We start from the raw sequence: 26,453 nt of genomic DNA on the forward strand, positions 1-26,453 counted from the left end.
CAAATAACGTTCGCAGAATGAGATGTACTCATATCTGCTTTAAAAGGATAATCTATATTGTTTTTTATGCTGTAAGCATGGAACCATTTAAAGAAAAGAATGTGCATCTTGGCTTGATTGAGGAAGTGATAATATTGCTCCCGAAGATATGAAATTTGATGTGTCTTAAAGGTTTGCAAGTACCATCTCTTCTGAAGTTTCAATTCTTTAGAGTTGATGTTCCTTCGCAAGGCTTCCTTATCTATGACAAAGTCTTTAGTTAACATGGACATCATCATTTAAGGTAGAATATGTTAGGGATTGAATAGATTGTTCATCTATATCCTCTTCTTTTTGGTAAACAGGTCTAGGAATACTAGAGTTTGTTTGTAATCTTGTAAGGTTGATTTCTGGGTTGGCGATCTTAATTTGTGAATTAGGAAGAGAGAAATGAGATCTTCTAGAGAAAGACCTCCTTGCTGAGGCGAAGTCAGATCTGTAAGTAGATACGGCTTCAGACCTCGAGGAAAAAGAATTTCTTCTATCAAAAAAGATTTCTACCTTTTCAGTCTCATCTTGTTTAATTTCTTGTAATTGGGGGCTTGTCTAGGTAGAGTAGGTATGGCACGCTCTATAGCCCAAGATTCAGGGAGATCAATTTCATCCCATTTAATGAGACGGGGTATAGTAATGTTTGCTTTGGTCATATCTGTGACAAAAAGAGTTGTCTCACGGTTAGTTATTTTTAAAAGGACTCCAGAGTTACAAGTGTTCATGACCTTGTACTGAATCTTATAGATTAAGGCTGCAGGAATGGATCCTTCCTTCATGTCAAGGCCATGAAGTCGGATGTTGAGAAAGAGTGAGTCTAAGATATTTCGATCTAACAAACTCACAGTTTTGTTGGGGAAGCAATTGAAATAGACCGGATCGTGTCCTAGACTTGTTTCAACAGTTCCTATAAGGGAATCCTGAAAGTTGTTATGCCTAACGTCTCTTAGACACATAAGAATGGAAGCATTTAAACCTTCTCTAATGAGTGGTTTAACTACAACCTGAACACATCCTATATGAAGATATTTATATTTACGGATATGTTCTTGGATAGATTGTTTGTTTAAAAGGTGGAATTTCTCACCGGACTTTGGTCTAAGAGGAATATTGTTTTCGGCAGTTTTGGTAATATAATCAGATCTGCCGGCACGCTTGGTTTCTTCAGGAACGTAGAGTTCATCCTGGGGAATGTTTGGTATTTTTCAGTTGTCTATAGCCTGATTGATATATTTGAAGCATACTTCTTCTTCGAAGATGTTATGTTTTGGAGAGAGTTCCTTAGGACGAGTAACTTTCTCAGAAAGAACGCTGGATTTTGTGTGGGATGAAGAAGGACTGTGTGTAAAACGACGAGAGAGGTTGCAAAAAAAAAGACATTTTAAAACTTACTGATATCATTGCCCTCCTTTGGTTCCGTAGGAATATATATATATATTCCTTGATCTTATGTTTCTTTGTTGTCATTAAGCAAAAAGAGATGTTTGAGTTTTTAATTTGAACCTATTTCTCTATGTTACTATTCTAAATGCTTTGCTGGTTTTTTCTTAAATAAAGTAGTGTATGTGTATTAAGAGATATTTAAAAATTGGGTTTGATTTTGTTCATATAAAATTGTAGCATTAAGAGATATTTTTGAAGAGTTGTTTTGGTTTTTTCTCTTGATATTTTTGGTTTTTTAGCTATATGCTATGATGAGTTTATTGACTTTTTATTGATTATATGCTACAACGGAAACACCATAGAATTGAATTTACTAAAAATCCATCATTACTAAACACCAATTCACTATGATGAGATGTTGAATTAGTCATGAATGGCTAGTCTTTGTTTATAACTATGGTGAATTTCTTCTGTTGTTGATTTAGGAGCAAAGTAAGAACTTGTAAATAATTGATTTGACATAAAATCCTGAAAGAAGAATTGTTCAAATTTTTTAGGAAATGCATAGATGAAAAAAAAAAAAAAAGATTATGCAGTATAGAGAAAGACTTAATAAGACCTTTGTCTTATCTAATCTTATAAATAATAAGATGCTCAAAAAATTTGTCGAAAACCAATTTGTATGTTCTTCGGAACAAGAATTAAAATGTCATAACATTTCTTTGTGTACTTTGAATTCATTTGGGTAGAAATGATACTAGCTTGGTAAAGCTATTATTTTTCGTTGAATTATTTTTTTATAGATTCTTAAATGCTTTGTTTAATTAATTAGCATACAAGCAAAAGTACTTAGAAATGAAGGGTTTGATTCAATGCTTTATTCCTCCGTAATAATACAAAATAAACTATAATTTAATGGTAAAAATACCAGGATTTGACACCCAAATGGATAGAATTTAATATTTAAGTATAAATATAAAAAATAATAAAAAATTAAAAAATATTAGTGATTACAAACTACAGTAATAGTTGACTGGTGTATTCAATTGATCATGCTTGAGAATGGCCAATTTTTTAGTCTTAGCAGCAGCATTACTATCACTATTATTATGACCCTTAGACGTGTGAAAGAGTTGCGACGGTGGTGACGGGCTGCAAATCGCGACGGGTGTTGTGGTGGTTGGTGGCACCGCGAATCGCGACAAGAACGACTCTGTGGTGGTCGACGGCGCTGTGAATCTCGAGGGAAGCGCTGCGGTGGTGGCAGGCTACAGATCCCGATGAGGAGGGCGCTGTGGTTGTCGGCGGCGCGGCGAATCGCGACGATAACGGCTCTGTGATGGTCGGCAGCGCTGCGAATCGCGAAGGAGGCACTGCGGTGGTTGGCGGTGGTGCCAATCGCAAGGAATGATGACGGGAAGAATAGTTCCAGTTGGGGTAGAGTGAGATCGCAGAGCGGTAATGTCGGAGGCTCTAACTTGGTTCCTATACTTTTCCTTCAAAAAAATTTTCGGTTTTTAAAATTATATTAAAAAAAAAAAAGAAAACACCCCTCCCCGGCCCCTGTCCCCCCCCCCCCCCCCCACCCCACCCCAATCTGAGCAATCTCTCCCTCACACTTCACAAGCCAAACCTAACCTTGCTAAACCCTATCAGAGACAACGCCTGCAGCCCCAACCACCAGCCGCCACTCGCCGTAGAATCTCTGTTCGGACACATCGCCACCTCACCGTCGCACGTCGGTCATCTTGTCGCTCGCCTCTTCGGTCACCTCGCCGTTGCTCACCTCTACGGTAAGCACTCCTCGGCCTCCTCCCTCACTAGCCACTGCTTGCTGCTTGCTTGCTTCAGTGCTTCGTCAGTTTTATTTTTTAAAATTTTATTGATTTATTCTTCAATCTTCAATGGTTCTTCAGTGCTTCTTCTCTCGGTAGTTGTCGCCGTCGTTGACGCAACCAGCGTCGGTCACCTCACCCGCGTCCCTCTCCTTGCTACTTCACGGTTCGTCTACTTCGTCTCTGTCGTCGGTTCGCCGCCCAAATCGCCTTTCCGTTCTCCGCCGTGAGTGATGTCGCTGTTTGCTTCTTGGACGTCGTCGACGGTAAGCTCCTCGCCTTTAACCTCGTCGTTCTTCCCTGACTCCCTATATCGTCGACGTGGATTCTTCAATTACTCAAATTAATTTTGGATTCATCTTTTTTTCCAATTAATTTTAATATTCTGAGCTGAGTTTGTATTCTGAGTTTGGAATTGGATTATTTATTTAATTTGTTGAATGCTAGTGTGATTCTGAATTCAATTAGAATTCAATTTAATTTGAATTCTGAGTTTGGAATTGGATTCAATTTAGTTTTGGTTGTTGATGTGTTTTCAGTTTAGTTTGGATGCTGATTAATGGATTAGAATCCTAAAAACTAAATATGGTCATATGCTTTGGCTCTCTTGTATTCAGCAGGTTTAGAAATTTTTGTGTTTTGTAAACTTCTAATGACAAATTATGGACATTGTGAAACTTTGAAATTAGTTTAGAAATGAATCAAATGATTGAATTTGAATATCTGAAATTATATATTGAATTTTTAATAATTTTATTGTATATTTAATTAAACTAGTTCAACTACGGTTTGACTCCGGTTGGATCATTGAACTATTGAACCAGTCACTCGACCAATTCAATGGCCGGTTCGGTTCTCGCAACCTTGGTTCCACAGCCCGGAATGGCAGAAACCCCCGGCGACCCAATCACTCTGTCATACACCAGCAGCCGCTATGCGTTCTCTCTCTGCCGTTGCTGTTGCTATGTAATCTCTCTCTCTCTCTCTCTCTCTCTAACCTTTTGCTTTCTCTCCTCACACCGACGTTCTACCCACCAGCATCCTTTTCCGCCGACTGCGAACTCTGCTGCCGGCACCGCAATGAACACCGTCTCCTTCAGAAACAAAGTTTTGTGTTCGGATTCTTCATGTTCTATTAGTTATCCTTTCTCTTTCTGTTCTTCAGAAACAAAGTTTTGCGTTCTCATTCTTCATGTTCTATTAGTTATCCTTTCTCTTTCTGGAACATAGTTTTGTGTCTTGTTTTATTTTATCCAAATATTCGTTATTTTTTTTCTCTTCCTCTGTGAATTGAATTTATTTATTTTTAAACTTTATTCAATTCAGCTGGATGATTAAACCCTGCTGCATTATGATATAAAATAAAATCTTCTAAAAAAGTGAGAAGATTTGTTTCTTCGGCTGATTTTAGAGATTAGTTGTAAGTGAGATATGTGTGTTAACTCTTAATGAGATGAAAATAGTGTGATTAAACTTTATTCAATTCAGCGGGTGCTCTTTAATTGTTGTGATATGACCTGCCCAAATAGAACCTTAATTTTCTTGTGTATGACTAGATCCTACTGCTTTATGAAAAATTGAACCAATTAACATTCTGGAACCTTAATTTGCTTCTGATTTGCTTGTCACTTGAATGTAATTAAACACAAATGGAAGGATGAAGGCCCTAGTTTGCTTGTTTTGCTTGCCATTTAAGTTCACTTTACCACTACCATTAAACACAATGTAGTAAGTGTCTTGCATATGATGGGCTGCAGTTCTTGATTTATAATATCACACAGATTATTATTATTAATACATGAAAAAGTTGAGAAGTAGATGAAACACCATCTCTGGAATCATTTTGGAACCTTTTTGAATTACAAACTAATAGTTTACAATTAAGTGATGATGAGGAATAAAATGAGAAAAAAAAATTAGAAAAGGAGGAAACAAAGGTTGAGATATAGATTATGAGATAAAGGGAATTCTAAACAAATATTGATGACTAAAAGGTGATATTTGGATATGTATCATGTTGCTAAATGCTAAACTTGTGGGTTTTTATGTTGCACTCACCTGAATTTTTTCCTTCCGGTTTCAGGTTCTTGAATCACCTCTGAATAGATGCAGGAGTGTGTGAGGTAGTGAAACACTTAAATATCACTTATTTTTATAGTGAAACAAATTCACTTAACTTGGGTCATTATTATGTTTTGTGTGTATCAGTAGAACTAGTTCATGTTGAGTTAAAAATGTTATTAGCTAATTTTTTGGGGGAGTGAGAGAGAAAGAGAGAAGTTTTAGTGCGTTGTGTTGAATAATTCTAAGTTACATGGCTACAAGATGGCCAAGGGTGTTAACACCCACTTACCTTTCTCAGATTATAAGAACCCAAAAGAATCCTTCAAAGGCTCTTCAAATTTTCAATTATGCCAAAACCAAGTACCCTAATTACTCCCACAATGGTCCTGTCTATGCAACCATGATCAGCATCCTTGGAGCTTCAGGGAGGATCAATGACATGAGGGATTTGATTGAGCAGATGAGGGAGGATTCATGTGAGTGCAAAGATTCAATCTTTGTGTCTGCTATCAAGACGTATGTGAAAGCTGGGATGCTAGATGAAGCTGTCTCTTTGTATAGGGATATTCCTCGCTTTAATTGTGTGAATTGGACTGAATCTTTCAATACCCTGATGGAGATAATGGTGAATGAGGACCGGCTTGAATCTGCTTACCGGCTCTTTGTAGAGAGCTCTTGTGGCTGGGCAGTGAAGTCTCGTGTTCCGGCCTTGAACTTGTTTATGTATGCACTCTGCCAGAAGGGCCGCTCTGATTTGGCATTGCAGATATTCCAGGAGATGGATTTTCAAGGTTGCTATCCGAATAGGGACAGCTATGTGATCTTGATGAAGGGATTGTGCCATGATAGGAGGTTACATGAGGCCACACATCTGTTGTATTCAATGTTTTGGAGAATATCGCAAAAAGGTAACGGTGAGGATATTGTAGTTTATAGAACACTTTTGGATGCTTTGTGTGATGAGAGAAAATTCGATGAAGCTATGGAGATTCTAGGTAAAATCTTGAGGAAAGGACTGAAAGCACCCAAGCGATGTTATAACCGACTTGATCTTGGTCAGTGTCGTGATGGTAAAGATATAGAAGGCATTAAACGCTTGATTCATGAAGCTTTAGTCAGGGGCTCAGTTCCTAGTTTGGCAAGTTATACAGCCATGGCTGTTGATCTATACAGCGAAGGGAAAATCGATGAGGCCGATAAAGTTATTATTGAAATGCAGCGCAAAGGATTTAAACCAACACACACTATCTTTGAGGCAAAGGTAGCTGCATTGTGCAAGGTTAGTAAAGTGGATGAAGCTATAAAGGCAATTGAGGAGGACATGGTGGAAGCAATTTGTCTTCCAACTGCTAGAGTGTACACTATTCTCTTGAAAAACCTTCATAATCTCGGATTTTTAATGGCAGTGCTCAAGAGTTTGAATAAGATGTCAAAAACAGTAGGTTTCAATATTGACAAGGAAACTTATTGCATTTTGCTGGAAATGCTTTGTCATGAAAGGAGATATCTTGAAGCAAGCGAAATTATGGAGAAAATGTCACATAAATCATATTGGCCTTGTGAAGACAGTTACAATTCACTGATTAAGGGTCTTTGCAGTCTTGGAAGACAATATGAAGCTGTTATGTGGTTGGAGGAAATGATAAGCCAGGGAAAGCTTCCAGAAGTTTCTGTATGGTATTCATTGACATCTTTGTTTTGTGTCTTGGATAAGATGGAAGTGTATAATAAGACATTTAGCTGCCTAACAAGTTTATGATTCTTTTACTGTTGTAGTTGTATAATAACCAAATTACTAGAATACTATACTTCAAATTCTTTTATTTACTTTAGTGCTTCTCTATTAGCTTCAAAGACATCACATTAATAGAAATACAGATATATCATTTGATACAATTCTTAGTGTCTTGGCCCTTGGGATAGATTTTTGCTATGTTTTCTATCCACCCAAAATATGAGAATAATGTGGACGGATTTTCTCTGGGAATCAGATTCCGGGGAATGTTTTGGTTGCGGATTTGGTTGGTACATGATTCCTGAATCCTGAGAATGCTAATCTTAAGAATCAAACTTCCTGGGTTTGGTTGATAGTTATATATTGTAGGAAATATTGTGTTAATTTTTTTTAAAATATCCCGAATAATTTCAACTTAGAAATAGATCATTTTTACAACAAAATTATCAAAAACCATTATTTACCTGCAATTCTTCACATCATAAGCATCAAATAAATTAAAATTGCTGATGTAGGTGTCAACAATTATAAAACAAATTGTTGTGAAATGCTCAAATTGATATTTCATTTAATTTTAATGCTCAAATTCTTATTTTCTGATTGTATGAGAAACTGAATCAATGGTTCAAACTCTTACCTGAAACACCCTCTCTTTATGACAGTTCTTAGGTATGTCCATAATCAATTAATCTTCTCTCTAATGCTCAATGGTACTTTTTTTAAGAGGTTCTTCACTCTTCATTAATGTGGTGCTTTCTTGTAATGGCCAACCATGTCATGTGCATGTGGCAGGGTTGTTAACCAAAACTGCTGGATTTAAACAAAACTGCTGAGACCTTGGAGGTACACACAATGACTTTTCCTCCCTTTGCTCATATTAATTTAATTTAATCATCTATTCTATTGTTTGTTACTTAGATTTACTCTTAGATTTTTTATTTTATTATTGTTGTCTTTAACTAATGTTTTCTCATTTTAACGCTTGAAGCAAGAAAAGGCGTAAGTGTAGGGCGATATGTCGAGCAGGTTAAGCTAATGGATCCATCATGGAATAGAAACCACGGCAACAAACGGCAATCATCAACATGTAAATACAAGCTGCTGCTAACTTTTGAGATGACACAAATGGCAATGTCTATCAATGCAAACTGTGTATGTGGTAAAAGAGCTTGTTCTGATAGAGCTATGATGCCAATAATTTGATTTCTTACAATTAGTAGACGTAAAACTTGTTCATGCTGCTTTTGAAAGAGATCATCCATCTAGTAAGCGTTCTAGTGAGATAATACATCTGTATAATTCTTTTTGAGATTATGTGGTGATTTCTTATGTCCATATTTATCATCTCACTGTCAAACTTATACAAAGAAACTTATAGCAAGACTTTTCAATGTGAATTCCCTGCTAGAAAATACATTGCTACCTATTCAGTTCTAAGGTATGTAGCTTCTTCATTTGCCTTCAAATTTTGATGAGGCTGTGACATCTCTGTTAACACTTGTCTCTTAGTCCTTTAGCTTTAATATTTGTGATCTTGTTTGTCAATTATTGTTCTTGTTCTTTGATGGGGGACCCTTTGAGCTAAAGTGCTTGTATTTGAAAAATTTAAGTTGTATGTTTTTTTTTTCTCCAACTAACTGAACTAAGAATTGCTTAGAGAAACGGTCATAAAGGCTCTGTACCAATTGAATGATTAATCTGTCGCGTTTCATTTTAGAATTTGCTGCTGGTCAATAAGTTGCTATATACAAGGCGAAATCCAAACCCTAACACTTGCTTCATTGACCGAGTAAACTGACTTGTGCTTATTTCTTTTTTTTTTTTGGTTTCCCATAATATCTTTCAACCTGACAGGTTAAGACTAATCCGTCGCTGTACTTATTTATTAGAGCTCATTTGGATTAAAGTCTTTGATTGGTTACGGGGCCAAAGTTTGTGAAAGGAGTTTCCTGGGCTTTAATTTTTGTTAGATTATGCATCCACAGGGGTCTTGTAGATTTGTTTCTCGTACTTGGGCTTTATAGTTGACACGTTTTTTCCTTGTTAAATAGGTTGGTAGAAGAATTTTCACAAGCTATTTTTGATAATTGATAATAAAATTTAATATGAAAATTCAGGTGCAGTCGACTTCATGGTAAAAACTCACCTGAGTTTCCACCATATATGATAGATCGGATCACCAGATCACTAGTTCAACCGATGGATTACTAATTAAACCGGTTGATCCGGTCTAATTAAATTAAATATAAAGTTATAAAAAGATAAGTTTAAAATTAAAAGTTTAAAAATATGTCTCCACAAACACACTAACAAAAATTAAGTATTAATTCTTAAACATAACTAATATTACAAAAATATATAACAAATTATTCACTAATACAAAATATTTTTTCAATTTAAATAATGAGAGAAAAACAAAACACAATAAGTAAATTAAAGTTCAATGATGATTTATGACAAGAAAAAATTTAGCTACAAAGATGATTCAGCAACAAAATCATATTCTTTAAAATGACTGAAATCCTCTTAGCAATGACAGACTTGAATCAGCTGCATTTGTTGCAAGCCTTGCTGCCACTAGACTTGAGTTGTGTTCTTCCTCATCGAACCATCCTACTTCATTCCTCAATATAGTTACCATAAACAAATCAAATTTACATTAACAACATTATATGTTTGTTTTAACATCAATTACTTAGTATTGGTCACTTAATTAAGTGCTGCAAGCATTCTTCTAACTCTAGTGGTGAGGTTCATACTGAAAAAGTAATGTTGAATTAAATATGTAACAACTACATAGAGTCCAGCTCCAACATATATAAACACATACTCCTGGGTTTTCTTCTCCATGGATGCATAATTTCTATAGTAAAAATATTCAATCATGTTACTCATCACAATTGTAAATGTTGGACCAATGAATTCAGAGAGAACAGAACCAATGAATTCAGCTCATTGATAATTTTCAGCAACAAAAAATTTACCTCCAAATATAATTTACAGCAACAAAAAATGAGCTAATTCATTATTTCAGTAACATAGCAACAAATGCAACCACCAATGATGATAATCAGCAGCAACAAGTGATGATTTTTAGCCCAAAAAAATTAGCTTAGTCATATTTTCAGCAACAAATTCAACTTTCATCAACAAATTCAAGGCATAGTTATGATTTACAACAATGAAATTGAAATAAAAAAGAATATGGCCGAAGGAAGCTCACCTGCCCAGGGACCAACTGCAGGTGAAGGAAGCTCACCAACTGACGGCCAAAGACGATAACGACCAAATGCTGGTTCCGTCTGATTCTGCCGACGACAAAGACGAGCGCAGAGAAGGCGATGACTGAGTGCGAGATGGTGATGACACAGAACGCAAAGACCTTTCCGAGACAATGAGTGTGAGACTGAAAGAGAAGTGAGAGACTGGAGACGAGTCACAAGAGAGAATTGAGTGCGACACCGTGAGAGAGCTTGAGCGAAGGTGAGAGCGTTCTTCAGAGTTCAGAGAAGTGAGTGAGAGCGCTTGCGAGAGTGAAAGAAGCTGATTCAGAGTTCAGATTAGGGAAATAAGGTTGGGAGTGAGGGGCGTCCTTTAAGCGACACCGTTTTCCATTTTTTTAAAAAAAAAATTGAACATGACCCGGTCCGAGTTATATGAACCGGCCGGGTCATCGGTTTTTACAAAACCCGTCCAGGTGGAACCAGTTTTTATCGGGTTCAATGCTTAAGCGGTTTAATGAGTGGCTTGGTCCGGCCAGATAACGAATTTCCGGTCAAATCGGCCGGATCGAGCTGGGTTTGATAACTAGTAACGGAGGAAAACAAGAATTTATAGTTTGTGTGGGTAACGTTAGGGATTTAATCATAGAAAGACACCAAAAGATATACACTGAGGCAACATAGAATGTAGCTTAGGTAGGGTGGCACCGAGCCGGCTCGCATAACCACAAAAAAGTGGGTTGGGCTGAAAATTTGAGACTATCAAACTTAAAAAGCCCGTCTAATCTGCACCACCTAATCTGTGTACTTTTAGCAGGCTTCAGCGGGGTGGGACGGACTTTTCCAGTGGGCCAGGCTTTTTTTTTTGTCATACCTTTTTTTTTATAAATTTATATGTTGTTATTGATCTATAAGAGGATGAAGATGATAATTGTAGATGTTCTAAGTTATATTTTGGATTATGTTTTATGTTGGATTGATTATAAACTTGAATATGTTTAATTATATATTTTAGACAATATTTGTTTTGCTTTGGACAATGTTGATTTTATTATTTTGTTTCAGAAAACTTGGTTTATGATTCTATTTATTATATATTTATGATTATAAAGACTTTAATGTTTGTGAATTTAGAAATTATAATTTTTGTATGTCTTTAAAAATTATAAATTTATTAAAATGTTTGTGAAATTATATATATTGTTTAATATTTAATAAGTTATATAAAAAAAGAGATTTGGCGCGCTTGGTCCGCCATTAGGCGGGGTGAAAAAGGAATTCAAGATCGCCTCACTAGGCGGGGCAGGGCCGGCGGGCTTTTGGCGGGGTAAAGCAAGGCAGGCTTTCCCGTTTGTCACCCCCTAAGCTTAGGTTTAGGTTTTGTGCTGGCATAGTAACTAATCAACACTAAACCGTTCATAAGCACACTAGTAATAATTAGAAGAAAAAAAAATCATAAAACAATGGAAATCAATCATTAGTTGATTACTGTTGTGAGTGAATTTGATATGAGCCCAAAGTACCAATTTTGACCTAATGGAAGAGACTATGGATGATGAAAGGGTGAATGGGTCGAGTAATTCAAGTCCACAGCAGAAGAACAAATGGAAAAGGTGGCCGCTAGTTTGGATGAAGGACTATGAATCGTGAAGGAATGCATAGTAGGAGAATAATGCTTGAGACAATAGCAAAAGTTAGTTATGTAACCACCTGGTGGAGAGAGTCATATATAACAGGAAATGGAGTCACAAAAGGCATGTAGAAAATATCATATATTCTTGAAGAATCTACCTTACTTTAAAAGAGAATCATTGTCATATCTTCAACATCCATATAATTCACACATATTTTTTTTAATTCTTCTTATTTGATGTTATTGCTTATTACTGTGATTCTTTGTGTTAGTTGTTGATTCTAGAATTATTTTATTCGTTCTTGCCAAGGAGTACCAAGTGGTGTATCAACTGGTGCTTTCGTTGAGAGGCCAACGATGGCAGAAGGAACTCTCTTAAATCAGTTGGAGGAGCTCACTCTCTCTAACAAGCACGAAGTTGAAACGTTGAGTCAGGGACTTGTTGAGGCTAATGACCGCATTACAGAGACACAATCCGAGCTTACCACCATCGAGAAACTTCTTCGTGAGATTCTGAAGTTCAAGACCAAGAGCAATGATCAGATTTAGCCAAGGGAGGAATCAGTGATTGGATCTGGTTCGGGCTCACCAAGCCTGCGTAGGGAACCGCACTGGCCACGCAAGTTGAAGGTGGCCAACTTGCTTATGTTTGATGGAGAGGGGGGTAGAAGACTGGGTCTTCAGATCCCATCAGTATCTTGAAACTTTTGGCATTCCCGTTGAGTAGATCTGTGTATTTTCCTTCAATCTCGTCGGAGCCACGTATGAATGGTATCATTGGGGAGTCAACAATCACATTGCTTACACCTGGGAGACCTTTCTTGACGTCTTAAATTCTGATTTTGCCAAGAACGTCTTCTTTGACCACTGCATTGCTCTCAAGGAGCTGAAGCAAGTAGGATCTGTGGAAGAATACCAATGCCAGTTTGATGAGCTCAGCAACCATGTAACTAGGCTGAGTGAGGAGTGGATCATAGCCCTCTTCATTGCTAGACTTCAAGAGTATTTGAAGTGTGAATTGTTATTGGCCCAAAATGCATGAACAGAAACATGCAATGACCCTGGGCCTATCCAAGAGCAATGTAACTCAGTACAACCCGTCAGCCGCTTCTCCAACCCGATTTGCACCCAACAGGTCCCTAAACCCGGTTAGCCCCAATCTGAGAACTGCAACACAGAATTCCACTCATGCCGCTTCTGCATCAATCGTATCTCAAGCTTCTTCTCCCTCATCCAGGATGACCCCACTCTATTCAAGAAACTTACCATCACTGATATTCGCAAGAGAAGAGAAAAAGGGTTGTGCTATTATTGTGACAAAAAAATTAGCCAGGCCACCGTTGTAAAGCCGCTTACCAACGCTTGGTTGGTGAAGATGAACTTCGCGAGTTGTTACAAGAGAAGGCAGAGGAAGAGACTGGCAATGCTGGTTCTAATTCTGAAGATGAAGGGAATAATGATGAGCATTTGACTCCGAAAATAAGCCTCAATGCCCTAGAAGGGGAGTTCCACCCTGAAACCCTCTGCGTCCAAGGTACTCATGGGAATCATCCTCTGCTGACTTTGATCGATGGGCAGCACTCATAACTTTGTGAAGGTTTCAGTGGCTCGAAAGTTGAACGTTCCTCTCACACCAACTCTGACCTTGCAAGTGATGGTAGGCAATGGGAATTTTATCCATTGCGGGGCAAAATGCATTGGGTTAGCTCTCTCGGTGTAGGAGTATGACTTTGCGGTAGATGCGTATGTCTTGGATTTGAAAGGAGCATACGTGGTTCTAGGTGTACACTAGATGATGAGCCTTGGCACCATTCAGATAAATTACATGGAACTGTTTATGAAGTTTAAGGTCTCTGTCAATCGGGTGATTTTCAAAGGTGAGAGGTTGTTAAAGGAAGTTAGCCTCAACTGTAGATAACTGAGGAAATTATAGGAGAGAAAAGTTATTGCATCACTATTCCACTTAGAGGCTGTTGATTCTGGAAACAATAAAGATGAGCTTACAGTTGATGATGATGAAGTTCAATAGATACTCGAGAACTTCTCAGGACTCTTTGAGGAGCCAATACAGTTGCCACCACCGAAGATGGTGGATCACTTTATTCATTTAATACCTAGGAATGCACCGGTGAGTGTTAGACCGTATAGATATCTCCACTTTCAGAAAGCAAGGATGGAAAGACTTGTTGATAAGATGCAAAAAATATCATATATTATTGAGGAGTCTTCCTTACTCAAAAAGAGAATCATTGTCTTATCTTCACCATCCATATAATTCACACATATTTCTGTTAATTATTCTTATTTGATGTTATTGCTTATTACTGTGCTTTTCTATGTTAATTGTTAATTTTGGAATTATTTTATTCGTCTTGCTAAGGAGTACCAAATGGAGTATCAAAATTAGAGAATGTTAATCATTCTGTATAAACTCCTCAAGCAATGAACAAAACATAAGAGGATGTGAGTAAAGTATATGTTTTTCTAGAATCATATATGTTCTGATCTACACTAAAAAAAATTATATTTTTTTGTATTTTGCTCATATTATATTTTTGTTATAGAAATTGAATCAAGAGAGTGAAGTACTATCACCAAAAGATTTTAGAAGTTGATCATCTGAAGTAAGTAATAAAAAAGTATAATCTTTTGATGAAGACTTTGCATATCATGTATCAAGATTATATGTTAAGACAATGTATAATTAAAATTCATATGCTATGTTTGATACTTTATTTTTAGTTTAACTTTTGATTTTTCATGATTATGTATGAAGTAAAAATCACGTTATAGTTGCAAAATTATAAAATGTTAAGAGTTATTCTGACAGCAATTCGATAAAAATAACAATTTCAAGAGTTATTTTAAATTATCTAAAAATAATTATTTTAATTAAGTAGAAACGACAGTTTTAATTTTTAGTAGTCATTTTAAACAATCTAAAATCGACATTTTAATTAGATAAAAATAACGGTTCATCCGTCTTTTTAAACGATAAAAAATTGCTATTTTAACTTAATAAAAAACAACAATCTCAATTGTCATTTTAAACAATAAAACTATCATTTTAACTCGATAAAAATGACGGTATTCAACTATTCTTTTAAACAAGCAAAAACTACCGTTTTAACTATGTAAAAACTATAGTTATAAGAACTGAACCGATGATCGAACCAGTCAGGCTACTGGTTTATTGGTTTATTGATTCAACCGATAAGTTACTGGTTGAACCGATAGAACCGATCCTATGTAAATAAAAAATAAAAAATAGTCAAAAGTCTAAAAATAAAATTTAAAATAGATATCTTCACTAACATTTTAAAAACAATCAAATTTCAACAAATTATAATCAACAAGTTATAATTCAGTTATCATTAAATAAGTATATAAAATTCTAATATTTTTTCATAATAAATATTTTTTTAATTTTATTTTCATGCTAAAATAACTATTTTTTATTTCAATAACTAACTAATTAGTTTATATTTATTATATTATTTTTATTGAAATTAATATTTAATAAATATCATATAATCATAAATAGAATAATGATATTGTAATTAATAAAATATTTGATATTTTCATTTATATATGTTTACTAACATTTATATTAATAATTATGAATAATAAAAAATATAATTAATTTAAATATAAGTGAGTATAAAATAAAAATAATATTAACAAAGTTATTATATGTTTTACTATATAATTAATAATTAGCACATAAAGTAACAAAGAATAATATAGTTTAGTGGCAAGGGAGAGCATGCAATAACAAGAAGGACCTAGATTCAAGCTACATTTTTAACAATTTTAGAATTTTCTCTAACGCGGTTTGGCTGGATTGATTCTAATTGGTTTTGGATGGTTCTCACCGGTTCTAATTTTTAACGGTCATAATACTGAATCGGACCAGTTAACAGTCTAATTTATCAGTTTTCCAATCGAATCGGCCGGTCCAATTCGGTTCTTACAACAACAGTTGTAGATAAAACCGTCATTTTAATATAACAAAAACAACACTTTTAAACTCTCATTTTAAACAGTAAAAAACTATCGTTTTATACTAATTGAAAAAAAAATGCCGTTTTAAAATGATTATTGTGATAGTTTTAAAAAAATCGTCATAACTTCTAAAATAATACTTAAAATTACGGTATTTTTTAAAAGAGTAATATTACATGTTTAAGTATTTTTATGAATTAAGTTCAACCAAATTAAATAATAAAAATTAAAATAATATTAGTCATAACTCATTTTTATTATGTTAGACTAATTTGGTCGGACGAGGATTACGTGGCGGACAGTGGATACAGTGAGTCTTCTGATGGTGGCGATGAGGATGAGTTTGTGCCGGAGACACCTGCAGGGGCTGTGCCGCGCCATGTGCTGCCTCCACCTCATCCGATTCGGCGCTAACGGCTGTGCCAAGTCACTATCACGGTCTAGATCTGGACGCCATGCATGAGAGGATCCCGGTTTCTGACACCTGTGGAGTGGATTACAACCTAGACGGTGGTGTGGAGTTTTGGGTCGGACACAGGTTCAGAAGCCGTGAGGCGGTGCTTCAAGGTGTGAAGAACTACAGTATTTGCAGGAGTGCTGAGTACCGGGTGATCGAATCCGACCGGTTAAAGTACCATGTGCAGTGCCATCAAGTCGATAGTGGGTGTCAATGGAGCCTCCGTGTGGCCCTTCGTCAGAATCTCGGATACTGGTAAGTTCAAATTTAATTGTGAATTTGAGTAGTTTTGTATGATATGCTATTTTGGTTATAGATGATTTGTAAGAATAAATTTTTTGTTGTGATTAGGGAGGTTCAGAGGTTTGGTGGATCACACAGCTGTCTGGCACCCACCATGTCTCAAGACCATCGTCAGTTAGATAGCAGTCTCATCTGCAGAGTCATATTGCCCTTGATTCAGTCCAACCCGTCTGTGAGTATCCCGGTGTTGCAAGGTGCGGTCCAGGCAAGCTATCACTTCAAACAGTCATACAGAAAGGTGTGGATGGTAAAGCAGAAGGCAATTGCACGAATCTACGGTGATTGGGAAGAGTCGTACAACAAGGTGCCGAAACTGCTTCAGACACTGCAGAGTTGTTTCCTCGGCACCATATGTGACCTACGCGTCAAACCGTACTACGAAGGACACCTCATGGTGTTCGACTGCTGCATGTTCGACAAAGTATTCTGGGATTTTTCGTCATGTGTCGAGGCCTTCAAGCATTGCAAGCCATTCGTCTCTGTAGACGACACGCATCTGTATGGTAAGTATGGTGGAGTGTTGCTTATAGCGGTGGCGGAAGACGGCAACAACAACATACTGCCAATTGCTTTTGCCATTGTTGAGTCTGAGAGCACCGAGTCATGGTCATTCTTTCTTACTAATTTGGCGCCACGTGACCCCACAAGACGGCTTACTGGTTATATCTGACAGATCTCAGGCCATCAAGGCCACCCTAGGAGCCAATGATAGCGGGTGGTATCCCTCTATAGCATCAATCTCACCTATCAAGATTTACCGGAGTCTCTGGTACCTGCTGCTCTCCATTGAATTGCTGTTTCACCTGATCAACGTGGTGAAAGCGGACGATATTAAAGCACAATACGGGAACGGCTAACAACCATCTCCCCCACTCCTCCTCCTCACGAAACCATGGCGGACACAAAGCCTGCAGGGCGGGGTCATCGTAGACTCTCCACGCAAATTGAAGAAAGAAAGTTTTCAATATAACACAAACACAATTATTATAAGAAATCTCTCGAATTATCCATATAATAAGCACAATAAAGCATACGATATCTATCTAATTATCCAAAATAAAAACATACGTATTTTACAACTAACCTCTTCGAACCGTAGCCGGTCGAGGGAAATCCTAAAATGCAGGACCCTAGCCTCATGCTGATCCCTGCTCTGCTGCGGCAATCCAACCAACCTAACACATCGAAGGAGAGCATAAAGGGTTCATTAATTAACATACCAAAAGATTTAATAAAATTATTTAACTCAAATACATAAAAAGACATTTCTCACCTTGCAGCCAGCGGATACTGATAGACGCCTCTATCTGGTGGACACCACTAGAAAAATCTCTGATAAATTCAGGACATCAACAACGGAGTGCAGCCAGCGATATCCGTGACGCCCCGCTGAGCCACCAAAGAAAGGGACTGATACGTCCAGGCCAGCACAGCCGAGCCCCAGGAAAATGCTTTACACTCTGCAAAGTCCCGGAGCAAGGGTAGCCATCGAAGGTGCACCAGATTGTTGGACTTGTCGGTCATCAGATACCCTTCGATCAGTAACATGATATAACACTTGGCGTACTGTCGAAGAGTCTCGGGATCGTCTGTCTGGGGCATCTGGCGGACACGATTCCGTAGCCACACAAGCTTCAGGGTGAATGACTCCTTCCTCTGCGTCGCCTGATGTGCTGCCACAGGAGGCCTGGCACCGAGGAGCTGCTCCACCAACACCCACGTCTCCTTGGCATACCACCTACCAAAGTCACAGAGGCACCCCCCGACGGGGTTACCGTGTGCGCGTAGGCCTAGGTGGTACACCACATCCTGCAGGGTGATAGTGACCTCATCCCACGAGAGATAAAACCTGTGCGTCTCTAGACGCCGTTGCTCCACTAGTGCTGAAATCAGGGAATTGTCAAAAATAAAATTCCTGAGGGGCATGGTGTCGCTGAATCCAGCCTCATCCAGATACGGGACGATGGCGTCCGGTGGAGGTAAAGTATGGCTCACTCGCCGGGGCAGTAGGAGGCAAGGCCTCTGAATAATGACAACCAAAAATAATATTTAAATTATATAAAATCATTAATAACTTATAGATTATTTTTTAACATTTTAAAAAATTAATTTTACTTTTGATAATATTTATCTCTCAAAACTCTCAAGATTAATGATTCTTATTAGACTAAAGTATCGTTTTTGTCCCTAACGTTTGGGGTAAGTCCCAAAGTTGTCCCTAACGTTTGAATCGTCCTATTTAAGTCCCTAACGTTTCAAAACTGACTCAATGTTGTCCTGCCGTTAGGGATCCGTTAACAGAATTGACGGTGGGACAAAATTGAGACAATTTTGAAGCGTTAGGGACTTAAATAGGACGAAAACGTTGGGGACAAAAATGATATATAAAAATAAATTTTAATTTTATCCTTCAATAATATCAATTTTTTACTATACATAGTATTCAATTATTTCTTAATCACATCTAAGTAAATTACACTTAATCATATTACTTTCATTTTAAATAAATTAATTTTTTTTATGATTTTACTCTTAAAGATTTTTAGTTATCATGAAATGTTTGTAGAAGGACTAGTATATAAACTTGTAGAAAAGAAAAAAATAATATATATACAATAAAATACAAATTATACCTTTTGTCTCTAATGTATTAAGATTCTTTAAAATTATAAAAAAATAAATTATTTAAAATGAAAGTAATGTGATTAAGTGTAATTTATTTAGATGTAATTGAAAAATAATTGAATACTATATACAGTAAAAAATTAATATTATTGAAAGATAAAATTAAATTAAAATTTATTTTTATGTATCGTTTTTGTCCCTAACATTTTCGTCCTATTTAAGTCCCTAACGTTTCAAAATCGTCTCAATTTTGTCCCGCCGTCAATTCTGTTAACGGATCCCTAACGGCAGGACAGCATTGAGTCAATTTTGAAACGTTAGGGACTTAAATAGGACTATTGAAACGTTAGGAACAACTTTAGAACTTATCCCAAACGTTGGGGATAAAAACGATACTTTGCTCTTCTTATTATTACTTTTATTACAAATTAAATAATATAATACAACAAAGTAAAGTCTTAAATTTCTAATAAAATAAAAATATTAAAATTTATTAATGTAAACAATGTTATACTATAATGGCATTAAATTTATAAATACTAACAACATAGCACAGGAATAATATAGTTCCAAACTAATAATATTTATGTCATACCAACCTAGCACAAGGGGATAGAATTCTAAATTAACAATACAGACCTAACTCCTAACTCATTTACCAACGTTCCAGATCTTTATGACTACCCTAACAATGGCAACATCATTAAATTTAACAACCATAACGAAATTAACCTCGAAGTCGGTCGCCCCGGCGTAATGTGTTGTCTCGTTCAACCTGTTTATGTCCCCGTCATTCCCCACTTGGCGCGCCATCACCGTTTGGGTTAAATGTATAGTCAAAAAGGGTTAAAAGATGAGAGAAAGATGTTGACAAAGTCAAATTAGGCCCGGAAGTCGGCTGTAAACGACTTCTATATATAGGCGCGCACATGCCATATCTCGTTTACACTGTAAATGAAATATACACGTGTCATACTGACGTGTCATCAGTAGCGGATCTTGAAACAAAATTTTGGGGGGCCAGATAGAAAATAATTGTTAAGATGCTTTTGATATGAATCCCATTAAAGATAAATTTATCTAACATCATTTCTCTGATTTGGGTGATATTGTCAAATTTAAAGCTGTTTTTTAAGGTCTCGTTCCAAAGAATTAAGGTCAAACTCATCAGATGCAACTCTTTAAACTTTTAAAGCTTGTATCTCACTTTCTTCATAAATTATTAAAGTAAAAGAACTATCTACAAGTGTTGATATTATAAAAGTTATATGTTCTCCTTCTTGAATATTAGCCTTCCTCTTAAAAAATTGTATCAATTCTTTAGTTTTTCACGATTATTTTATATAAAAATTTGAATATATATCCTGTAAAATATGTAAAAAAGAAGTTAGAAGAACAAATATTAAAATTTATAATATTTATTGAATTTTTTATCAATTTATACAAATACAATAATATTAATACTTATTGAATATTCTAATATTTTTTATCATATAAAAAATTAAATTAAATAAACAATAAAATATAAAATAATATCAAATTACATAAATAAAAAATACCTAATTTTTTATATTTGAACTCAAAGGTAGAGGGAGTATTATTTATTGAATAGAGATGAAGATTGAACTTTAGTATTTTAAGTCATAATAAAGTATTTGAGCCAACTGAACTATTTTTTATTTTTTGAAAAAGTACTACTAATTTTTTTAACAAAAGTTTGGGGGGCCATGGCCCCCCTTTGTAACACCCTCACTACCAGAATGTCACGCTTCCAGCTGCGCCACTCTGATAGCAAGAAGTATTACGACTATTTTACGTACTAAATATTAAAATAGGAGCATGTGACTCAATACCGTATCGCTGATTTCTTTAAAAACCGGAAATAAATACTTTATCTTTAAAAAAAAAAAAAAACAAGCAGGTATAGATTCATATACAAAACTTCTCATAATATCTTATAATATAATATATATAAATCATACAACTCCTATCCCTCTTACAAAAATTATAATAACAAAGACGAGGGAAGAAAATAATCTAATTAATTCATCAACATATAAAACCGAACGGATTTTAACTCTTCTTAATGCTTCTTCATCCGGTTCCTGAAAAGGTAAAGCTGTAGGGAAGTGAGAACCTAACCACACGGTCTCACCACGGAGTTTCAAAGTTGTCATAAGAAGATATTTTATAAGAAAACTATTTTCAAGCTCAGTGATTATCATTGCCTTATGAATCTTTTAAAAACCAATAGGTAATCGTTCAAAACCTTTTCAAAGAAACAATGTTTATTCTTTCAGAAATCTGAAACTTTTCCTTTCTTAAAAGAAAATCTCAATCAGAAACTAACCACACAATCAAACAACACAATCATTAATTCAGCACCAAGATTCATTCTCAAATGTAGCACGCCAGGACAAACACAGGCAAGACAGACAAAGAAAACACAAGTAGGTAGCAGTTACAGCAAATAGTTCAAGTAACAGTTAAGAACAGTTTAGCAATTAGACAAACCAAAACAAGTTCAAACTCAAGCAAAGCATACAAATGCATATGATGCATGCCTATCCTATGGCTGATGAGGCTCATCTGTCGGTTATCCAGCCAACCCGACAAGTCTGAATTGTCCTTAGACTGTCCCTTGACGTGCATCCCCAAGAGCCTATGCATAGCTTTTCTCAAATAATCAATATTACTCAATGGGGGTAAACATTCCCAAGAATTTATATAGTGCCCGGTCACACTTACGTCGTAGGGTCAACAGAGTATCGAGTTTTCAACCTGGTACACGTGGTGGCAAGCCACGGCACTTAATCCAGGGAACCTCGTATCTCAGATATTTCAAATTCATAAGCCATATGAATAATTCAAAGATCATATCTCAACATTCTCAACATTCATAATCATTCATTAGTCCAAATCTCATTTCTAAATTCATTCAAAAACCATATTTCAGAGAAAATTCTCAATCATCCTTCTTTCCATTCCGTTCACTAACAATTCCCAATCCAAAACATAACTCTTCCTTTGATAAATGAGATAGTTTTAAATCATATAATACTTAAAACCCTTTTAAAATAACTACTTTCAATGAAACTTCTAATTTTATAAAATTTCGGCAGCATTTCCTCTAAAACTCGAATACTGCCACCCTTTTCGGGTCCCATCCAAACATTTCTCAAACCATTTCCAAATCTCAGTCACTTTCCAAAATTCAACCAATTCCAGTATCAAATATTTTCAAACCAGACCAATTCCAATAATAAAACTCTTTTTAAAATCAAACCAGCTCAAGTATTAAATCATTTATAAAATCAGACCGACTCAAAATCAAACCGCTCTAACTTCAAACCAAAGAAAACCACTTCTCATAATAATCAAGTAAATAACTTCTCAAACCCATTTTCTTATCAACAATCGTACATTACTCAAGCAATCAAACAACCAATAATCCAGTTCAACAAACCGTCACATCCACAAGACAAACATAATCGCAGAAGTATATCTTTTTGCATCAATATCTATTTATCACAACTCTGTAATGTAAAATATATTTTAAGGAAAACCCCTACCTCGTCTCGTCAAAATTATAACTCAACGCGTCAACGGAACTATTTCTCTTAACCCAAAACCAACAGCAACCGCAAACTCAGTCCTGGTCACTTTCGCAGCACTCACAGCAACTTAAAAGCGACATGTAACGCTCAAAACACGACCCTACGTTACCAGAGCTTCAGAGTTTATAACCAAAGATAACAGAATATTAACACGGATTTCCGAAACATAAATACTTACCGAACTAAGAAAATGAAACAGCGGCGGTCGCTGAACCGGTTTGGCGGCAGCTCCGGTAGCCACCTCGAACGGCAGCGGCGACCAGAACTCCGGCAATGGCGACTGAAACAAACATACAGCGATGATTAAGCTCCCGGAAATTCAAAGGAAACGAAAACCGACTTAAAACCTTATCGGCGGCAGCAGCGGCGGTAACCCCGACGGCGGCGCTGACAACGGCGGCTCCCTCCGGTGACTACCCTACCACGGCGATGGCAAGGAAGCCTTGGCAGCGGCGGCAACAAGCTCCTCTCCCGCGGGCTCCTTCTCTCTCATGCGTTTGGTTCGGCGGCGACGGAGATCTCTCCTTCTGCCCGCGACCAGCCTCGACGGTGACGTACTCAGAGGCGGCGACGATCACACGCGCAGCGGCAGCAGCCCGCGATGATGACGATGGCGGCGGCTCTGCACGGTGACGACGAGGGTTCCACAGACGGCGACGCCGCCGTCTCCCCGCGCGGCTCTCTCCCTCGGTTTTGGGCTTCCTCGCAATGGTGACGAACGGTGCGGTGGTGGCTCGAGCTGGACGGTGGTGGCTCGAGCAGCAGGACGCGGTGGCGGCGCGCAGCTGCAGTGGCGGTCTCCCATTCCTCCGGCGCCACTGTTCCTTCCTCTTCTCCCTTTCTCTTTCTCAAACCCTCTCTTCCCTCTTCAGCTCTCTTCTCTTTCTCTCAGATCTCATAATATATAATCAAAGGCAACTACTAAGGCCTTCCACAATAAAAATTTTCTTCGTCTTCATCGCAAGCACCAACAGCAACACCCAACTCAATTTGGTGCGTGTGGGTGCGACTGAATGGAGTACTCTACTCCTGCGCTACTAATACTAATATTACTAATAATAATAATAATAATAATGATCTACTAATAATAATAATAATAATAATGATCTACAACAACAACAACAATAATAATAATAATAATAAAAAATCTAATTTAATCTATTAAAATTATTTTAAAAATGTTATTTGATTATTAGTTTACTAATTGACTTTTAATCAAATATTTTAATTTAAAATTGAAGATAATATAATTAATTTTCTTTGTTTATAAAATTAAAGTATTAAATTCTAGAATCTCTATTATTTACATAAATTATATAAAATTCTTATTCTTTTACAACTGATAAGTTCTATAATTTAAATATAGAAAATTATTCAATAATTATAAAATTAAGTAAAATTTTTAATTTAATTGTCAAAATTTGATTTAATTACTTTTAGTAAAATAATTTCTAAAAATAAAGTATTTAATGAATAAATAAATTGTAATTAACTCGTAACAATTTTTTTTAAATTATGGGTCTTACACCCTTGTTTCAACTAAGTTCCGCTACTGGTGCCATATCTCGTTTACAGTGTAAACGAGATACACGCATTGTCATCTCGTTTACACTGTAAACGAGATATGATAAGAGAATTTAAATCGATAAATTTTCTAAAAAAAATTATTTTGATAATATTACATTTATTTTATTTATTAACATAAAAAATCCTAGTTGTGGCTGCTCCTACTATGAAAACGTAGGATTTCTTCAATAAAATAAAATAAAATAATTAATATGGATGGGGAAGTTTTGTCCATTAATATTTGCTAAAGTCAAAGGCAATAATATCTCAGTATCTCTCCTACAAGAAAGTTTCGGTGTGTAAAATTCTGTCAACTAAAATGCATATATACCTATTAAGTGTTGCTTCTTAAATATGCGTGCTTACATTTATACTGATTCGATTAAATGCAAGTTTGATCTTCTAATTGTGGGACTATCCAAAATCTATGTTACTCTAGTTTATTAATGAAGTCTAAACCATGTCTACGAATTTTCTCATCCTAAATATTCTACTTTTTAGCATATCCATTTTCATATCCTTGTCTTTTAAGATTTAGTTCTAAAAATAAGATAAAATAAAATATTAAAAATAAAATATAAAAAATAAAAATATAAAAATTAATCTTTTTATATTTTATTTAATAATAAATTAAATATAAAAATAAATTTAAAAAATTTAATTTATTCTTATTTTTTATACAAAAATTTAATAAAAATAATAAAAAATAAAAAATTTTATCAATATAGTAGTGTTTTTTTAGTCAAAAAAATAAAAAATATATTAATTTTTATATTCATATATTATATATCAAATATAATTTTGTGTTTTCATATTTCTATTTTGCTGTATATGTAAACAAGTACAATTTAACATAACACGATTTATTCGAGAGTTTACGAATATTTAATAGTGTATAGACTCAATGTAAATAGAAGTGATAAGTTGTTTTAGGTGTTTTTACATCAATGTGATCCAAGCAACACATTCTAACTCTCCAAGTCAAAAACAAAATTTATTTTCTTTTTGTTATTTTCTTATTACATATTATAATTGATAAAACTTTTGTAAACATGACAAATCTAAACACATACATGTTATATCATTTCTGCCAACTCCCATTTATTTATATTGAACGGAATATGAATTTATTTTTTATTTATATGAATAATATCTCAAATTAACTTTTAATAAATAAATCAATCTTTATACGAAATTGTGATGTTATAAGTTAACAAATTTAATCAAATTCGTCACTATTTTTGTTTAGAAAAATATACAAAAGTCACGAAAAATTTAAGATTGTCAAATCAATCCATCTAAGAAGGTGAATTCTATTAGGATTTAGGAACTAACAAAACAAAATCTTATTTGATGAGGACTAATTTGGCTAATATGTCAATTTTGACCACTTTGTTAGAAACAAAAATATCTTACTAAAATCCTTTTGAAGGTTGATTTGAGATGTTAACAACTGTATTTACAATATTCGTCTTTATTAATTATTTTCTCATAGAATCATATAAGCCATGACCATTTTATTTTGGATTATCAAACGGACTAGTTTAATCTGTTTAGATTCAACCCGCTTAAATTAAAAATTATATAGGCTGATTCGTTTTATCTTTTGTTGTAAAAAATATAAAATAAAGAAATATAAGTAGAAGACTCTAGTACCATAATTACTATCTCAATATAATAAAGATGATTAATATATTTACTAATATTATATGTAAAGAGTGAGAGAGAAGAATATTCAAAAATACTTGTAAAAGAGAGAGAATTGTATTAGTAATATAAAAGAGAGAGAAGATTTGTTATTGCTGTATATAGTTTCTCAGATTGCTTCACTATTTATAGGCGTGTGAAGTTTACAATTTCAACTTCATTAATTTATGTTTGCCATGAGAAGCTGAGCCATTCATTATTGAAATCAAATTACGCCCATATTAATGATGGTCATCAACCTCATCTTTTATCCTTATCACAACACTCCCCCT

General features: G+C 35.3%; 3 protein-coding genes and 1 long non-coding RNA gene across 11 annotated transcripts; 2 read left to right on the forward strand and 2 right to left on the reverse strand.

Moving 5' to 3' along the window:
* Window positions 1-2,413: 2,413 nt before the first annotated feature.
* Window positions 2,414-8,534, forward strand: LOC112750884 (pentatricopeptide repeat-containing protein At1g05600). 7 transcript variants are annotated; one of them, XR_011872332.1, is made up of 5 exons: window positions 2,939-3,206; window positions 3,330-3,514; window positions 4,026-4,214; window positions 7,840-7,890; window positions 8,036-8,534. XR_011872332.1 is itself a non-coding variant. In XM_025799802.3 (4 exons), the coding sequence occupies exon 4, from the start codon at window positions 5,563-5,565 to the stop codon at window positions 7,069-7,071; it is 1,509 nt and encodes a 502-aa protein (XP_025655587.1). In that variant the 5' UTR covers window positions 2,414-3,206; window positions 3,330-3,514; window positions 4,026-4,214; window positions 5,332-5,562; the 3' UTR covers window positions 7,072-7,208. The 7 variants fall into 7 exon arrangements, 4 of the variants coding, with proteins under 4 accessions (XP_025655587.1, XP_025655588.1, XP_072073032.1 ...); XR_003176063.3 differs by lacking the exon at window positions 4,026-4,214 and adding an exon at window positions 5,332-5,371 and having other exon boundaries at window positions 2,976-3,206; XM_025799802.3 differs by lacking the exons at window positions 7,840-7,890; window positions 8,036-8,534 and adding an exon at window positions 5,332-7,208 and having other exon boundaries at window positions 2,414-3,206.
* An 820-nt stretch (window positions 8,535-9,354) lies between these two features.
* LOC112750885 (uncharacterized) lies at window positions 9,355-10,612 on the reverse strand. The gene is made up of 2 exons (XR_003176067.2): window positions 10,271-10,612; window positions 9,355-9,663 (listed from the first exon to the last, which is right to left on the reverse strand). It is a non-coding gene; the product is annotated as an uncharacterized lncRNA (long non-coding RNA).
* Window positions 10,613-16,361: 5,749 nt separating this feature from the next.
* On the forward strand, window positions 16,362-17,336 carry LOC112749039 (uncharacterized). The gene is made up of 2 exons (XM_025797308.1): window positions 16,362-16,618; window positions 16,715-17,336. The coding sequence occupies exons 1-2, from the start codon at window positions 16,362-16,364 to the stop codon at window positions 17,334-17,336; spliced, it is 879 nt and encodes a 292-aa protein (XP_025653093.1).
* LOC112750886 (serine/threonine-protein phosphatase 7 long form homolog) lies at window positions 16,691-23,980 on the reverse strand. Of its 2 annotated transcripts, XM_072216932.1 has the most exons (5): window positions 23,087-23,962; window positions 22,864-23,008; window positions 20,024-20,239; window positions 17,940-18,688; window positions 16,691-17,841 (listed from the first exon to the last, which is right to left on the reverse strand). In XM_072216932.1, exons 3-4 carry the CDS (start codon window positions 20,102-20,104, stop codon window positions 18,008-18,010), a joined length of 762 nt encoding a protein of 253 aa, XP_072073033.1. In that variant the 5' UTR covers window positions 20,105-20,239; window positions 22,864-23,008; window positions 23,087-23,962; the 3' UTR covers window positions 16,691-17,841; window positions 17,940-18,007. The 2 variants fall into 2 exon arrangements, 1 of the variants encoding a protein (XP_072073033.1); XR_003176068.3 differs by lacking the exons at window positions 16,691-17,841; window positions 17,940-18,688; window positions 20,024-20,239 and adding an exon at window positions 21,226-21,410 and having other exon boundaries at window positions 23,087-23,980.
* Between the last annotated feature and the right edge of the window lie 2,473 nt (window positions 23,981-26,453).

The sequence above is a fragment of the Arachis hypogaea genome, chromosome 15, assembly GCF_003086295.3.
Source record: "Arachis hypogaea cultivar Tifrunner chromosome 15, arahy.Tifrunner.gnm2.J5K5, whole genome shotgun sequence".
Classification (NCBI taxonomy): domain Eukaryota; kingdom Viridiplantae; phylum Streptophyta; class Magnoliopsida; order Fabales; family Fabaceae; genus Arachis; species Arachis hypogaea.

Excerpts from the sequence above, each read along its gene's own strand:
- LOC112750884 (XM_025799802.3), top strand. The coding sequence starts at position 5,563 with ATGGCTACAAGATGGCCAAGGGTGTTAACACCCACTTACCTTTCTCAG.
- LOC112750886 (XM_072216932.1), bottom strand. The coding sequence starts at position 20,104 with ATGGCGCGCCAAGTGGGGAATGACGGGGACATAAACAGGTTGAACGAG. Across the intron at positions 18,689-20,023 it reads CCGGGGCGACCGACTTCGAG|AGGCCTTGCCTCCTACTGCC; the intron begins GTTAATTTCGTT and ends GTCATTATTCAG.
- LOC112749039 (XM_025797308.1), top strand. The coding sequence starts at position 16,362 with ATGCATGAGAGGATCCCGGTTTCTGACACCTGTGGAGTGGATTACAAC. Across the intron at positions 16,619-16,714 it reads CGTCAGAATCTCGGATACTG|GGAGGTTCAGAGGTTTGGTG; the intron begins GTAAGTTCAAAT and ends TGTTGTGATTAG.